The following is a 17,250-nucleotide window of genomic DNA, read 5'->3' on the forward strand; positions in this document are numbered from 1 at the left end:
AAGTGTTTCTGGACTTCTGTCCATATAACATATTTTTTTTCTTCTATGTGTGAGGAATATGCCTTTAAAAGTTTGGCCATACCTTATTGTTACACCCGGCATTTTACAGTTCTCTTACTCATCTTCATTTAAATCTACTTTAAGGTCAATATGTATTCTTCCTGATACTTTAATTAATATTCAAAACAGTGGAAGGTTGTTCATTCATTTATTTTCTATTTCTTGTCTGACCTCCCTTAGACAACTCTGGCCCTATCTTGAACCCCATTGGTATTAGCATAGCAGAGATCTATCAAGGTATAATTCTCTTGACCTCTATACCATTTTCCCTCCTCCTCAGTTTTTACTCAATATTTTCATTCTTCAAGGGGTTTAAACTCACCTTCTATAGACTTAGAGTGACAACCTATAACACTGTGGTAGATACCTGGGATGAAGGAGCAAGTGATGAAAACTCCTCCTCCTCCTCCTCCTCCTCCTACTAGTACTAATGTCCCATGTTTATCACAATGTCTATTTCAGTGGTAGTCGTACTTCCTCTTAAAACAATAATCACCACCACCACTCACTGAGAGGCTAAATACACTCGCAATGTCTAAGAAAGGTGGGGTGGGGGAAAAGAAGAAAATATAATACATAGATATAAATAAGCTCCTTTAGTGGACTAAAACTTGGACAGGTGTGATGTTCATCTCATTTATTCATTCGTACAAAACATTGAATACAATTTTTCCATTTTGGATGAAGTTCATTATATTTGTTATTTCATAATAATTGACCAATGAATCAAGTTTTCATATACTATGTCAAAAATAAACGCAGATTAATGAGTATACTGATTAAATGTATGTAAGTGGGCAAGACAAAAGACTGGTAGAAGCACAACAGAATTGCTAAAATGGAACCTAAGAAAAATGTTTGCAATATTGTAATAATGGCTATCTATTATTTATTCTTCACCAATTATAACCATGGTATGTCATATTTTAGATATCTAGAGCAGCAGCTTCATAAGCTAAGGGATCCGTATCAAATAGCTATCACAACTTATGCTCTAACTGTTCGTGGCAGTAGTGAAAAGGATACTGCATACATGATGCTGCAGAAAGCAAGTCGAGAGAGAGGTAATGTACAGTTAAGGGTATTCCTTTACATTTACCACATTTAAAATTTTAGTTGCCTGATACGTCCCCTCTCTCTTAGATGGCTACATCTATTGGTCACGAGAAAATATCCCAGGGAATATAATTAAAAATGAAAATCGAAGGCCATTCATTCGTCCTCGTGAATATCAAGAGTCTGATTCATTGGCAGTGGAGTCAACATCGTTTGCTCTGCTGGTATATCTTATAAGGGATGGTATCACTAACATTACGGAGAGGATAATGCAGTGGCTAAACACAGTCCGAATGTCTAACAATGGATTCATTTCAAGCATTGTGAGTATATATATTTATTCCTATAAATTAAGTCCTTTGAAGGGGGAAGTCATAAAATTATGGAATGTTGTTGTTAAAAAGAATGGAAATGTACGAGGCGGGATCAAATATAAACAGGATTTTATTTTTTAAATTAATTTTGTTCATTGAAAAACACAAGGCAATTACAATTTATTTTTCCACATAGTTTTCTGCTTTGGAAATGCATTTGTCTCAGTATGTGGGCAGCTTTTTGCTGCCCTCATTGTAAAAATCTAAGCATAGCAGAAGCACAGGCCCAATCCTATCAACTGCTGATGTTCAGGAACAAAAATTCCGTTTATATTTGATCGACCTTCGTATTATGAATCATGTTCTTCAGAGAAAAAAGAGAATGAAGAGGATGGATTTCAGCAGAATATATCATAGTAAAAAAAAAAAAATCCCATACCTTAACCAATGTCTTGTTCCAGGATACTATAATTGCAATGCAAGCGCTGACTGAATATGCATTCCGTGCCCGCCTCCAGGATATAACGGACATAAATGTTACAGTCACAATGCCAAGTAGTGGTAATGTCCAACACACAGTTCACATTGGAAATGAAAGCTACTCCGGGACGTACAACATAGAGGTAAGCAATGACTAGAACATTAATATGATAATGATCTCAACCAAGCTTTACTATTAAGAGGCCTTTCCAATCAAGCATATACATCATGCAATGCATTCTACACATAAAACAAACTATTGATCACATCAGAAAAAATTGTGACAATCACAATTACCAGACACAAATCAGAAATATTTTTTTGAGCACAAGAGTAAAAAATCATTGCTGTGAGACATGTAGACTCTGTAGGAATCAGATTATATAATAAGCTTTGAAATAAGGTTAAAGATATTAGTTCCATCTGGTCATTTTGCTTCTGTAGTACTGAAGAACGCCATACGACCTATCTGTGTTGGTGCGACGTTAAGCCAGTACTGAAGAGGCTGGTAATAATGCTATTATTAACTTGTAAATATTTTTAATATCTTGTAAATGCTTTAAAATGTGCATCAATGTCTCATTGTTTATGTCCTTATCTTTAATACTTCCTATGTAGATTTTTTTTTTGTCTGTTGTAAATATTATTATTAATATGTTCTGTTCTAATACTGAGGTCTTCGCTTATTTACACAGTATTCATCATTGTGCATAGATTAATGTTAATGTTAAGAAATCACTTCACATTTTTTAAACGATTGGTACATGTCATAATATGTAATTGTGTAATCTGTGGTAACTAAATAAATGAATGATGATCTACACTTTTCTTCTTACAGATACCTAATGTATGGGGACACATTAACATTGTTGCCCATGGAAGCGGCCAAGCAATAGTTCAGATGGACATTCGTTATGGAATAGATTATGAAGAACTTGTAGAAAGACCTGCGAAGAAAAGTTTTGAGTTGAAACTCAAAGAATACTATTCAGATTTCAGAAATAAATCTGTGATTACAATTCAGAGTTGTATGAGGTTAGTGAACTATTGCTATTAAATAAAGGGTCTGATTTAGGTCTACTTTATATACATCACTAGCAAACCCAGTTTTGTATTGTTTGTTTATTGTTGCTTCATGCAAGGAGGTTAAGATATCAGAGCCAACAGCCTGAGATGTGTGGAAGAAGAATGCCTTGACATCTGTACTGGTGTGTGGTATCATTCTCAGCATTCCCTCTCCTCCAGATGCAGCCGTGTTGAGGCAAATATGGGTCCGTTCATCCATTAATCATAAACTAGGTCAGCCTAGTCCTCTCTTGCAAATAATTTCTAATTTCATAGTCTGCTTTGCCATTATTTTCAATTCTATCATTTACCATTTTAATCTTTACTTCTTCATAACATATCTCAAAAAATCTCACATCTGTTGACTAATTTGACCGTCATCCTTTTCTGTCACAGGCCACATCTCAGCATTACCATTATAGGTAAACAATATTAATATGGTCTCAGTTGCTGAAAAGAAAGTCTTTTGCACCCTGGTGACTTGTATGTCAATTTTGACATACAGTTTTCACTAACAAGTTTTCAGAAGTACAAGTTCTTTAGTGCTTCAGGGTCTTTGTCTCTGGGTTTTATAAACCATGGTTCAATATTACATGAACTGTGCCGTGTTCAACAAGTTAATTTTCGGGACCTGCATTGTAACTGCATTCACATTAGTTGTGAGGTGCTGATCCACACTGCAATGCCCCATCCTCCAATGTGGCACAAGCTGCTTCCATGAAAACCCACCGAGCCATTTTCAACAAACAATTTAATAAAATACTAAATTTTGGATGAAGAGGAGATAAAAAGTGGATCCCATGAATGAATGAATGAAAATCTACAACCTGTTTTCCATTCAATGACCGGGTCAGGGAGGGGATGAATGAAGCTCCCAACTTGCGGCGAGGATATGAATTGTGCCGGCTGCCGAGGCCTGTCGGGAGGTTGTGGGTTCGGATCCCACTGGTGTCTGGTTGGCCATTTTTGTTCTGTACTTAACATCTCTTCAACACGTACTAAATGTACGTAACACGACCTAATAGGTTGAAAGTTGGTTTAGATTACAATGCTGTCGTGAAAATTCAATATACATTTCTTGATATTAACAGACTTCTCTTCTTGAAAAATGCTTCCTTGGCTTGGGCTATTCTGCACTTTGTGTCAACTGTACTTCTGCCGTCCAATGTTACAGAGTTCACCAGGTATTTGAACGAAGTAACCTGCCTTAGCTGTTCTCCTTCTAGCCATATTTGTCTGATCTGTTCTCCATTCCTCGAGCACTTCATCTTAGATTTTTCTTTTCTTTTTTCTTGTTAATCTTCATGTTGCAGTTATTCTTTAGTATGTAGTTCATAAGGTGTAGTGCATCTAGTTCTAGTTTATATTCATTTCCCACTAAAGCAACATCATGAACAAAACTGTCTGTTTTGTAGCATTCTCTGTTCACCATTATACCACTCCTGCTGGTTTCTGAGAATTCTTTCATAGCATATTCTATGTACAGGGCTTTATTTTAACTCCTGACCGATGACAGAGCGTTTTCCTTCTCAGCTGACAGGTGTGTGATAGCACCAGTTCTGTCCTTGAAAGCCAGTCTGTAGCCTGCGATGGCGAGTGCTCAATTGAAGGTCGAACTCCTGGATTGTTCATTTGCAAAGATGCTTTCATTACAGCAGTGCACCTTCATGTGTAACAAGTATTTTAAATATGAATCAGCTTGTCAGGTGGGTGTTGAATTTGTTCAGAACTTTTCTGGTGAAGTGATTCTTACTTGTGGTGTAGATCAAAAGAAAAGGTTTATCAGACAAATCCTGATACAATGGAGGAACTAAAAGAAACCATTATAGATGACATCAGAAACATTACAATGGAAAAACTCACTTGTATCAGTCAGAATGTGTTTTCCAGATATAATGCCTGTATAACCCAGGAAGGACAACACTTCCAGCATCTGTTATAAGGTGAGATGATATTATATTGCATTGTATCATATTGTATACACCGTATTTGAAGCAGGGAGTACAATAGTGCATGCTGCATGCAGGCTAAAGTATTAAGTGTAGAAGTTGAACAACTGTAGTGGAGACAGTCCACATCCTGTTATCCAAAGTTTGTATGGAATCCCTCTCTCCTTTCCGAAACCTGTTTCTGATGCCTTAGTCACTTCTTCTTTAACCCGATGAGTGCTACGCCCGTCTATAGTCGGTGTGTGAGAATTAAATTTTTTTTGAGTTTCCCGGTTCACTTTCGAGTGCGATTTTGATCTCTGACACGTTCTGCCATCTGTTGGGCATTATGTGGAACTAACTGATCAGAGATTATAGCTTCGGGAAGTAACTTGCAGAGATTTTTGTAGACGTCTGTGGAGTTCATCAGTGATGTAAACAAACATGGCGGATGTTGCTCTTGCCGTGATGTTATTTCGGATCACAGAATCTTTCAGTTATTAACCACAGCGGAAAGTGATGATGGAGATAATCATTTTAAGGAATTGTTGAGTGATTTTGAAAGTGAGAGTGATAGAGAGAGTGCCAAAAATATGTATATGAGAAAGAAACAGAGCCTCCTTCTAAACGAAAGAAGAAAAACACGGTGAGTACAAAAGCTATTTTATCGCTAATTTTGTGGCGGATGGATTACTTTTCTTCATCAGAGTTTCAGGTAACTGTCACAGGCTCTTGGAGCCAAGTAGTATTTGATGACAACCCGAAAATCATTGACGTTTTATGCCAGTGGAGTTGGTGCAGATAGTTGAACAAATCAGCATCACAAACTACCAGTAGAAAACATTTAACTATCACCACATTCCAGGTTTGGAAAGTATTTTAAAATTTCATCTTATATACTTCTAAGAAGTTACATGTATTAGTTGCCGACAGATTTTAGGAAATCATATTTTTTGGGCTCTTTACTTTGCATAAAGATAATGCACGCATGGGCACATAAGTGTAATTTTGTTTTCTCTCAAAATAATATTGAACGTAAGTGTAGGATTTTCCATTTGCGTTTAGATTTACAAACAACCAACATTTATAAACATTTCAAGCCAATCACCCCACTGATAAGTTAAAAATTGAGCCTTCTACAATTTTTTTTACATACGAATGAAAAAACTCAGCACTGAGGTACCGAACAGTCAACTGGTAACTCAGCACTTAAAAGGTTAAATGTCTCCCATTTTCCTCGAATGTCTGCTTCATTTGCGTATTTTGTCATAGACCCATCAGTCATATTTTTTAACAGCTCTTGGGCCTATCGGTTGCTCTTAATCATTATGGAATTCAATCTTCTCTTCACGTCCGGTATTTGCCTTCTTTTAAGTCTTAGTTGATTATCAATTAACATAGGATTCTGAGCAGAGTCTATGTTGGTTCCAGGGTAGCTTTTGGCTGTTTTTACCTAATTTTGTAAGCTTTTTCTTACCAGTATGTTGTCTATTTGATAGCAGTAACCATGGTCTGGCATGGTCCATGTATCTTTGCCATTTTGGCTGATTGAAGAAGGTGTTAGTAATGATGAGGTCATGTGATTTACAAAACTGTAATTTTAGATCCTTGGGTCATTCCTCATTCCAAGACCATACTACCCTACCATTTCTTCATCTTTTCCTTTTCCAACCACTGCGTTCCAGTCTTTAAGAAACTAGCAAGCACCATCTCCGAGAGAGAGAGAGAGAGAGAGAGAGAGAGAGAGAGGGGGGGGGGGTGTAACAAAACAGAACAGAGGTCACAGTATTGTTCTATATAAGGATATAGATTTAAAGATCACAGGTAACATGATCAATACTTTGCAAAAACTAGCTAGTAGAGAATAGAATACTTCAGAGATTAATGACCCAAGCGTCCAGGATGGGTTATGTAAAAGAAATCCCAACTAGTCTCTCAGGGTTCTTGAATATATATACATTTGGCTACTTAAAATATCTGTTAGTGATCAGTCTTATATAAATAAATATATATAATTGTTTTACATGGGATCAGAGGGAATGCCAATATGTCGATTAATACTTTATTTACCAGCAAACTCTATGAACGCCTCCATCCAACATAGCAATTGACCGCATGAATACCAGAAAATTCATCGCTATAACTCTAAGTTGCCTTACATCATCACAGAAAATCATAAATTAGACCTCATGTAAAATCTTAACTATTATTTATTGAAAAATAGAAATCTTAATTTTAAAAAATGAAATTATGAAATTCAAATTCAAAATTAAATGAACAGTTAACATTTGGGTACTTAAAATATCTGTTAGTGATCAGTCTTCATTCTCATCTTTTAATCACAACTGAAATGTGCTAATAGTTCGTCGTATTACAACATTCATAGATAAAATTGATAACATATGCAAAATCAGCATGGGAAAATTACTGTTTCGTTAAGGTATTACATTTGTTTGTAGATATCATTCTCTGTCCATGTCACTGTTTATAATTGTTCTTAGGTCACTTTGTTCAAATAAGGTTTATTAATTTTAAGTTGGATTATCTCAGGATATATATTTGACATATCTCAATATACGCATCTGGAAAAGCAATGTTTCCTTTTTTCTTCATTATCAATTATCTGCTCTTTATCATTTAAAATTACCATATTACTCAAAGTCATGCCTAAAATTAACTTCCCTATATAATCTGAATTAATCATTAAGTCACACAAGGTATTCAGATTCTTCAGTGAGCTACACAGGTAGCCTGAGTGACTTTTTGGAACCAACAGAGGAAGCCATACAGTGGATCACCCAACTGGACATTCTGCTATAAATCATGTTTCTTGTCTGTGTATATTTGTAAATATTATATACTTGTATATATGTATCTAACTAGTTGCCATACGCCAATAATAATAGTGATCTTAAATATGAATATGAGACCTCACGCGAATCAATTTAAATCACTTGAGAAACAACATCCTTAAAGACATTTTGTGATATTCAACTGACCTATATTCCTATATAAGGTAGCAATGATCATCCATATTAATCTAGTATGCCATAATTACTGTATTAGAATGCAACTTTTCAGAAGAGATCCTAAGTTAACATGTCCAAGTAAATGAATACTCATTCTTATACGGATATCTTTTGATGACTCAATCCTACCATAATATTCCATGAAGGTTAAAATACGTTACCATTACCGTAGTATATGGATCCTCGACAACATGTTATTCAATCATGAATATATATGATCCTAACTTGCGTCAATCACCTCATTTTTTCACTTCAAATATTCTATTTCCATCTTAGCACATATCTCCATCCAATTCATTTTCCATTTCTTTCATGTAACAGCATTACACCTTCTTCATTACTCATTTTGTCCGACTCGTTGGCTGAATGCTCAGCATACTGGCCTTCGGTTCAGAGGGTCCCGGGTTTGATTCCCGGCTGGGTCGGGGATTTTAACCTTCATTGGTTAATTCCAATGGCCTGGGGGTTGGGTGTTTGTGCTGTCCCCAACATCGCTGCAACTCACTTACCACACCTAACACTATCCTCCACCACAATAACACGCAGTTACCTACACACGGCAGATCCCGCCCACCCTCATCGGAGGGTCTGCCATACAAGGGCTGCACTCGGCTAGAAATAGCCACACGAAATTATTATATTATTACTCATTTCAAATCATATCTCTTCTTATTACTCTAAACTCTTCACATATTAACCTCTCTTGATGCACAGGTAATCTTATCCTTGTATGTTCTTAATCATTGGACCAATATCTTCTTACATCATATCAACATTTCATCTGTCTGTTGTTGTTTCCATATCTTGTGTTACCCTAACTTATTATGACAACGTAACACCTATATGTCTCATCTACGTATGTCACTTACATAGATATTAACATATCACTTGGACTTATTAACATCATAAAGTATTCTCCTCGTAAGAACTTCATGTCTGCTATGGCATAACATATTTGGATAGAATATCTAACTGGAGTTTGGTTACATTTCTTTATGAAGACTACCTATTCCCTTTATATTGATATAATAATGAAATCACTTGCAAGAATCTGACATAAATTAGGTTATTTTGAAGAGTATAATTATGTTTCTTTGCATGATCTCTAATCTCTATCAGACCTCCAAGATGTCTGTGTATACATCACAATATATATACACACACACACGTATGGATTTGCTTTATAAATTTTGATGATAATATTGCACTATTTCGATCATTTTCTTCTCTGGTTAATATTATCTTCTTGCCATCTTTAATATAGATGGTCTCCAAATCTTGTTGCGTGTTTTAAATTAAAATAGCCAAGGTTTATGATGATGATGTTCTGATATGCTCTGCGTTATATCAAAGTTTCATCGCTGTTGATATCTTCTTCTCTCAAATTGTCTTCTTTTCTTGATATATTTTTACGTTCCAACTTGCTTCCTAATTGCAATATGTCTGCTCGCTAAGCTAGTCAGTCATTTGTGTGTTTTCTACAGTACTGTTTTATTAACCATTTGAATCCCTGTTTTGTCTTTTTCACTGCCATCATGATTATATATATTTTGACATTGCGTTAACCTGAGCTGTGATATTTTATAAAGTTATTCACTAGGTTTAATTTTGTTGTAGGTAATCGCATTTACTCCAACTCGACTGAATTTCACTTCCGGAATAGTGGAATGGCACAGTGGGATTTTTGAAGGTTTTATATGCGAGACGAGCAGGTACATGAGAAAAAAACAAGTATTATGCAGGAGAGTGTAATAAGCAGGAGTATTTTATAAGGGTTCCATTATATATACAACAAATAAAGCAATCTCTAACTCAAGGTCACAAGTTTGCGGATTCAGTACAAGCTGAGGTAGGCCTTTTACATCCATTCCCTCAACACATTCTTACTTAGTATTGAGCTCTCCATCAGTTTCCTGTGTCTGTATACTCTACTCATGAAAGTTTTATTACCTGAACATCAATACAAAGTGATTGATTGATGCTTGTTGTTTAAAGGGGCCTGACATCTAGGTCATCGGCCCCTAATGGTACGAAATGAGACGAAATGAAATGACAAATTAAAAACCCAAAATCCTCCAATGACCACAATTTAAAACGTGACGACGAAGAATGAATGGATGGATGGATATGAATTTAAAACGATCAGTGGAACTGACCCACAGTGCCTCACATGCACAGAAGCTGGCATAAAACAATAGTATTACTGACCAAGGGACTGCTTCTATAGCACAATACTGAATCGATGATGCTTGTAGTCGAAAGGAGTGCAAAATCCAAGTCATCGGCCACTCATAATGGTACTTATCGCTGTTGTGGTACTAATCAAGAGTAGCGTAGACTTGCGGTATTCCACACATTATGGTACTACTCACAGGTAATGAAATTCGCACAAACCTACTGTGTTTCGCACACTGCGGCGCCATTCACAGGCAACGCAAACCTATGGTGTTCATCACCTAAGTGTACTAAGCACAGGGACTCATACTATTCCGTGGTGTTCCTCATATAGTGGGCACTAATCATAGGCAAGCCAGAACCACGGGTTCCGTCATCCCATGGTGTCACTCATATAGTGCTACTAATCACAGGTACTGTAAAAGCCGTCGCGCTCTCGTTTGCTACTAATCACAAACCTATTTGGTACCTAATATAGTGGTACTACGCGCAAGTAAAAGCGACGCATGGTGTTCCCCGCATGGTGGTATTAATTACAAGGAGTTTCATGGTTCTAATATAATCATCCCTTGGTCGCCCCTGACGACAGGCAGGGGATACCGTGGGTGTATTCTTCATCTGAGTCCCCCACCCACAGGTGGTTCAATACAAAATGAAGCTGATTTAAACATAGGAAAAATGTTTTATGGGCATTCATATAACATTTAAATTTAATAAACAATATTATTGGCTTTTACGTCCCACTAACTACTTTTATGGTTTTCAGAGATGCTGAGGTGCTGGAATTTAGTCCTGAAGAGGTTCTTGTGTGTGTCAGTAAATCTACCGACAGGAGGCTGAAAATACCACTCGACTGAACCAGGATCAAACCTAGAAGTTTCCCAGTCTGTTGAAATTAATAAAAGACTGAGAAATACTAGAAAATAACTGTATAATAAAACATTTAGAATTAATTTAATAACAGAATGACATAGGGACAAGATTAGCTCAGTGGCTTAACAACTGGTTTCTCACCCGAAGGTTCGAAACCCAGTCAGTCCTGGGTTGAAATTTCCATGTCAAGAATTACGTGCCATTAGGAAGGGTATCCAGCGACCCCAGAAATAACTGGGATAAGCTGAAGAAAGAAAGAGTTATAATAGAAAGACATAGTTTGTACCTGAAAGATCATCAGATTCATGTCGTTGCTGGCATGGTAAAGATCTCTGGTCGAGCAAAGCTGCCAAGGATAATATTAAAATTTTTTGTTCTACTATCAACAATGTACATATAAAATGACCTTATGAATATGTCATTTTGTGTTTTGTAGCTCTGTGTTTCATGTTATTGCTTATAACATTTCCAACATATTGAGCCTAATGGATATATCTGATAGTAATATTATTGTTGTTTTTACGTTCCACTAATTACTTCTGATGGTTTTTGGAGTCACAGAGGTGCCAGAATTTTGTTCTACAGGAGTTCTTTTACATGCCAGTAAACCTACTGGCACGAGGTGACGTATTCGAGCATCTTCAAATACCACTGGACAACCTGCCAAATTGGGGTCAGAAAATCACCACCTCAAATGTCAAAGCCATTCAGTCCGGCTGGATATTTCTCAGAATGTATAAAATAATTCTCCTCTATTCAGCAACAATTTGCAATACTAAAATATTTGTTTCTTTTCCTCTTCAGTTTTCACATTCACAAGTTCATTGTAAATGTTTGTGCACACAGTTGCAAAAATAATATGCAATTTATCATTCATGGTCTTTTTGAAGAAAAGAATACCAGATAGTATATATTTTGCATTCCAATTCTTGCTGCCTGAAGCAAACTCTTCTCTAGCTCGCTCCCTTTACATTGACCTTAGGATGGATGGCTAATTTATGACCAACATTCGAGAGTGCAACTCTCACCCACTACTTATGTCTCCCTGGATAATGACGGGTGTAACCACTGTTTTTGACATACTCTAGCTCAAATTCCAAACCACTTGGTTATGTGTGAGTAGCTTATGGCGAAACTTAATACTTAACAATAATCTATTACAGATGGACGAGAGAAGATCCAGTGATGAGTGGAGCAGCAGTTTTGGAAGTTGACTTACCAACAGGCTATTATTTGTTGGAATCTAATGCTGTAAAGACTGTTCGATCTTCTGAATATATCAACCTTAGAGATGCTAAAACAGTGGAAGGGAAAACAATTTGGTTTTTTGACCATGTAAGGAAAAGTAAAATGTTAAAATCATACAGTTACTTTATAACATTAACAAAGCTACACCTGAAATACATGTCTTTAATTAATTTTAGGTGGAAAGACAATGGGCATGTTTCAATCAAACCGTGTACCGATGGTATCCAGTAGCTAATCTGACGCTCCATCGACAAGCACTACTGTATGAAGCTTATGCAAGAGGTAGTACGCTTATTTATGAATCTGAATTTCAGGCTGATTTATTTTACTATAAATGGGACTTACTGACATTCTAATATAGATAAAATGTATGATGTGGTCTTCTCATTTAAGGACATCAAACAGTTATATACTATATTTAGTTTGCAACCACGAGACTAAATAATACAGTAAAACCCAGTTTTAATGATCACACTTTTATTTTTGGAAGTCCTAGAAAGACTGCCATATGCTCATTGTTACATAAACCGGCTTTTAATTAATGTCACTTAGGGGGAAACTCTGCTTTTAATAAACAGATTTTACATGGATTTTAAAAATGTGTGCATTTTTGTAACATAAATTTGTGAGTGATATATATTTGATGAACACTAGCACAAACATGGAAGGCCTTTCTTAACATAGGGAATTTGCTTACCTTGGACACTAATATAGGAATTAGAAAGATGTTTTTGAAGACGTTCATATGGAGCGCATGGCATTGTATGGAAGTGAAACATGGACGATAACTAGCTCAGAAAGTAAAAGATTAGCACAGGATAGAGTGGCATGGAGGGCTGCATCAAACCAGTCTGTGGACTAATGACTCAAACAACAACAATAATGAAAACATTTTATATTATACACCGGTGAAAAATGAAATCCCAATACCAAGAAATAGTTGTGCTAGATAAACAAAATTCAGGAGGCATGTTTGCACATCTGAAAGTTGATGCCTATTCAAATTTGTGATCTATTCATCAAAGAGTGCTGTTAGTAGCACCACTATGACCTTGCAAAGCATGCTTACTTTAAATACATGCTGTGCACTTCGTGGGAGTTAGTCATCATCTGGTGTTGACATTGTGAGGTACGTGAGAGTCGAACATGCCGTTTAAGGAGAAGGCATTATCAGCAGCTTACCGACTTTGAACGAGGCCATGTAATAGGGCTACAGGAAGGTGGATGTACTTTCAGTGAGATTGCAGAGAGAATTGGCAGGGATGTACCCACAGTGAATTGGCGTTGGCAACAATGGTAACGGGAAGACAATGTTTCAAGAAGAATGGGGTCTGGCCCCACACAGACCACTATGGAGAGGGAAGACTGTCGTATTCTCCGCATGGCTATGGTGGATTGTACTGTATCTGTAGCAACCATTAGAGCTTCAGTTGGCACCAGAGTGACACAGCAAACTGTAACAATTAGATTAACTGAGGGAACATATCCGAGCCAGACGTCCTGTAGCATTCACGCCACTAACTCCGAATCAATGCCATCTGCGACTTCAGTGGTGTCAAACTAGAGCTCATTGGAGGACTAAGTGGAGAATTGTTGTGTTCTCAGATGAGAACCATTTCTGTCTTGGTGCCAGCGATGGCTGTAGGTTGGTAAAGAGGAGGCCAGGTGAACACTTGGAACCAAGCTGTCTACGGTGTCGACACATTGGACCTACACCAGGAGTTATGGTGTGGGGAGCGAATTTGTTTGACAACAGGAGCACTCTTGTCATCATCCCAAGAACCTTGATAGCGAATCTGAATGTCAGACTGATGATTGAGCCAGTTGTGCTGCCATTCATTTGCTTTTTCCAACAGGATAACACTTGTCCTTGTACCACTGCTGTCACCCAACGTCCTCTACAGAGTGTCGACCAGTTGCCTTGGCCTGCAAGATCACCAGACCTTTCGCCCATTGAGTATGTATGGGATAATATGGGACAACAAATCCAACATCATCCAATACCATTAACTGTTGCTGATTTGACTGACCAAGTATAACAGGCATGGAATACCATCTCACAAAATGACATACAACACCTGTATGACACAATGCATGCATGTTTGCATGCTTGTATTCAAAATCGTGATGTCTACAGCAGTTATTAATGTACCGCAGTATCACATGCCTTCTCACGCGTACTTCAATCTGTGATCTGGAAAATTTGATCAAATAAATCTTAGCCTAAATTTCAATCCTCTAAACTAATGTCTTCTTGGAGTTGGGATTTAATTTTTTTATCAGTGTACTTTTTAGTTATAGAGCATGACTTTTGACTTCTAAAGGCATCAATGATCAACATCTCAGCTTTCAGCTCAATAGTTCAAGTGAATCTGAACCAACGAAAAAATAATGCCATGTGTCCTGTAAGAATGTACATGCATACATAAAGCTGATGGCTCCTACCTGTCCTAGCCAAGATGTTATGGAACACACATTATGGAATACTGATATATTAATGCATCCAGTGTCCGTGTAAAACTTAACTAACACAGTATCTATATGAACATAATAGTGTCACTGCTGTTGAGAAACATAAAATATATGTGGTGACACAGGCACAAGAGTTGTGTGGTTCTCATAAATTGACAGAAGTTATTTTCTGTACTGAAACGACTGACTTTTGTAATACCTGAGAGGAGTTTGTGGTTTATTCTGTGTGCACATCAAACACCTAATTTTTTTGCAACAAATCATTTTACACTCGTGATGAAGTGAGCATAATGAGAAACATGCTCTTCTTGTTATTTATGCGTATTTTCAAAACCTGCACTTGCCACAGCATTCGAGCTGTAATCAGCACACCTGTATTCGCACCACCTAAAGAGCTCTCAAACACTGCTCATGACGTTGCCCCAACTGAGTAGTAGCACTCTTCGATTGGTTTTTCCATCCCTAATTATGACCATTACATTAGCTTAGGATTAGGGCACAAATTACATTATTTTGAATAGTATACTGAATTTCTTTTACATGAATCACCTTAAAGGAACAGATATCAGGTCCCCCTGAGATTCATTGAAGAGGGGTTTTACTGTATTCTTAAGCATGGGTTAGTTTTTAGGGGATCTGCTCAGCCAAGGTTATATGGCACGCTCAGTTCATCCAGAAGGATGAGTTTTACTTCTCGTCAAGAAGAATTTAGAAATGTGGCAACCACTTCAGGAGAGATTCATGACCTTAGTGCTAATCACACAACTCTACTTAATATGGAGTGGAAAAACTTTGTGCTTTATTTTTCATTCGCCTGGGGCCTTCATGGCCGGTACAGAGATTGCTTTGAAACAGTGTTTTTTTTATTTTATTAATAAGATATACTGCCCTCCACACAAAAGCATAATATCTGATATTTCAAAAAATCTCATTTTAAGGTGGTAAAACTTGGTTGTTAGTTTTAAGGCACATAAACCTGAATTGCAGTGACGGTGCAGGTCTCTGTGTTGCCGTGGTTGTCCAGTGGGTGCCAGACCTAGAATCTATTGCTGCAAAAACAGTACCAAAACTTGCTTTGTAAAGTGCGATATTTACCTGTGCCTCTTCAAGGAATACAACTGTTATGAAATGTTCTGCACACCTGCTTTTTTTTTTTTTTTAATTCTTTTACGTCGCACTAACACAGATGGGTCTTATGGCGACGATGGGATAGGAAAGGGCCAGGAATGGGAAGGAAGCCTTAATTAAGGTACAGCCCCAGCATTTGCCTGGTGTGAAAGTGGGAAAAAATGGAAAACCATCTTCAGGGCTGCCAACAGTGGGGTTCGAATCCACTATCTCCCAGATACAAGCTCATAGCTGTGCACCTCTAACTGCTCGGCCAACTTGTTTGTTAGCTGTATAATTTTTTTGTTTTTATTTAGTTTTCCTATCCCAAAGAATAAGTTATAAGCCATTTAAAATATTTTACTTTTATCATTGTGCCGTGTTAGGTAGGAAATCATCCACTGGAAAGTGTGGAAAACTTTGCATACCTTGGCACTCTAATTTCTTGAGACCCACTAGGCAAATGGACGTGGCAAAGAGAGTGCAGAAGACCTCTCAGTTTTACCAGCAAGTAAATACATGCTCTAGGACCCAAAAGTAGCAACAAACAACAAAGTTGATGTTCCGTCAATACTTCATACTGACCTTAACATGCACAATCACTAAGAAGGACTCATCAAGGTTACAGGCATCTGAAATGAAGTTCCTGAGGTCCACAATTCAAAAAACAAAACTGGACAAGTTAAGGAAGAGCATGGTGAGAAAGGAAGCCTGGGATTGAGATGACGTTGTTAGATCAGATCAGTATATCAAGACTGAAGTGGTTCGGGCATGTAACGAGGATGGGGCCACTAAAGAAAGTTTATTTTAACTTTGAGAGGCATGTGGCAGGAAAATGGATGGTGGGAAGACCAAGAACCCACTAGCTGGACATCATAAAGATGGGCCTTGCAGATCGGGGAAGAACACTAGAAGTCGGTCGTCATTAACAACAAAATGTATCTCAATAAGACAGAGTGGACGAGGCTTGCCAACAATACCCTGGAAACTGGAAGTGTAAAACGAAGATCATCGTGTCAAAAATGGTAAATCTTGTTCATTATACACGTCCAGCACATGTATGGAAGAAATATTTTTATATAGTATATTTCTCTCTTCCAGATTGTGTACCCATCCAAAAAAGTATTTTTAAAGATATATTTTTTAAATCAGGTAGGAAAGGGTTATAAAATCGAAGCGAGAATATTTTCATATAAATTCTGAATACATGTTTATTAAAAAAAAGGCATTTCCAAAAGTAAAAGTAGTTGAATCTGGCATATTACTTTTTTTATGCCACAGCAATCAATTCAGTAATGTTATGGCAACTTATTTCTTGATAACTGGATTAACAATTTCTGGCATGCATCTGGCCCAAGTTGAATGTTTTTAATTCAAATTTGTGAATAATTAAAGCTTTCCTCATGGTCCCTTGACATTCCTATACAACACTATGTTAAATAC

General features: G+C 37.1%; 1 protein-coding gene across 2 annotated transcripts in view; it reads left to right on the top strand.

The window, feature by feature from the left end:
• Nucleotides 1–17,250, top strand: part of LOC136857180 (CD109 antigen) — a 271,611-nt gene that overhangs the window by 246,472 nt on the left and 7,889 nt on the right. The window contains exons 22-27 of one of the 2 annotated variants that reach the window (XM_067135625.2): nt 991–1,124; nt 1,204–1,439; nt 1,892–2,053; nt 2,749–2,945; nt 12,144–12,315; nt 12,405–12,510. In XM_067135625.2, the coding sequence (XP_066991726.2) occupies nt 991–1,124; nt 1,204–1,439; nt 1,892–2,053; nt 2,749–2,945; nt 12,144–12,315; nt 12,405–12,510 (1,007 nt within the window). The remainder of the gene's footprint in view (nt 1–990; nt 1,125–1,203; nt 1,440–1,891; nt 2,054–2,748; nt 2,946–12,143; nt 12,316–12,404; nt 12,511–17,250) is intronic. The other variant, XM_067135626.2, reaches the window with a different exon arrangement.

The sequence above is a fragment of the Anabrus simplex genome, chromosome 1 (genome assembly GCF_040414725.1).
Source record: "Anabrus simplex isolate iqAnaSimp1 chromosome 1, ASM4041472v1, whole genome shotgun sequence".
In the NCBI taxonomy this organism is placed as follows: domain Eukaryota; kingdom Metazoa; phylum Arthropoda; class Insecta; order Orthoptera; family Tettigoniidae; genus Anabrus; species Anabrus simplex.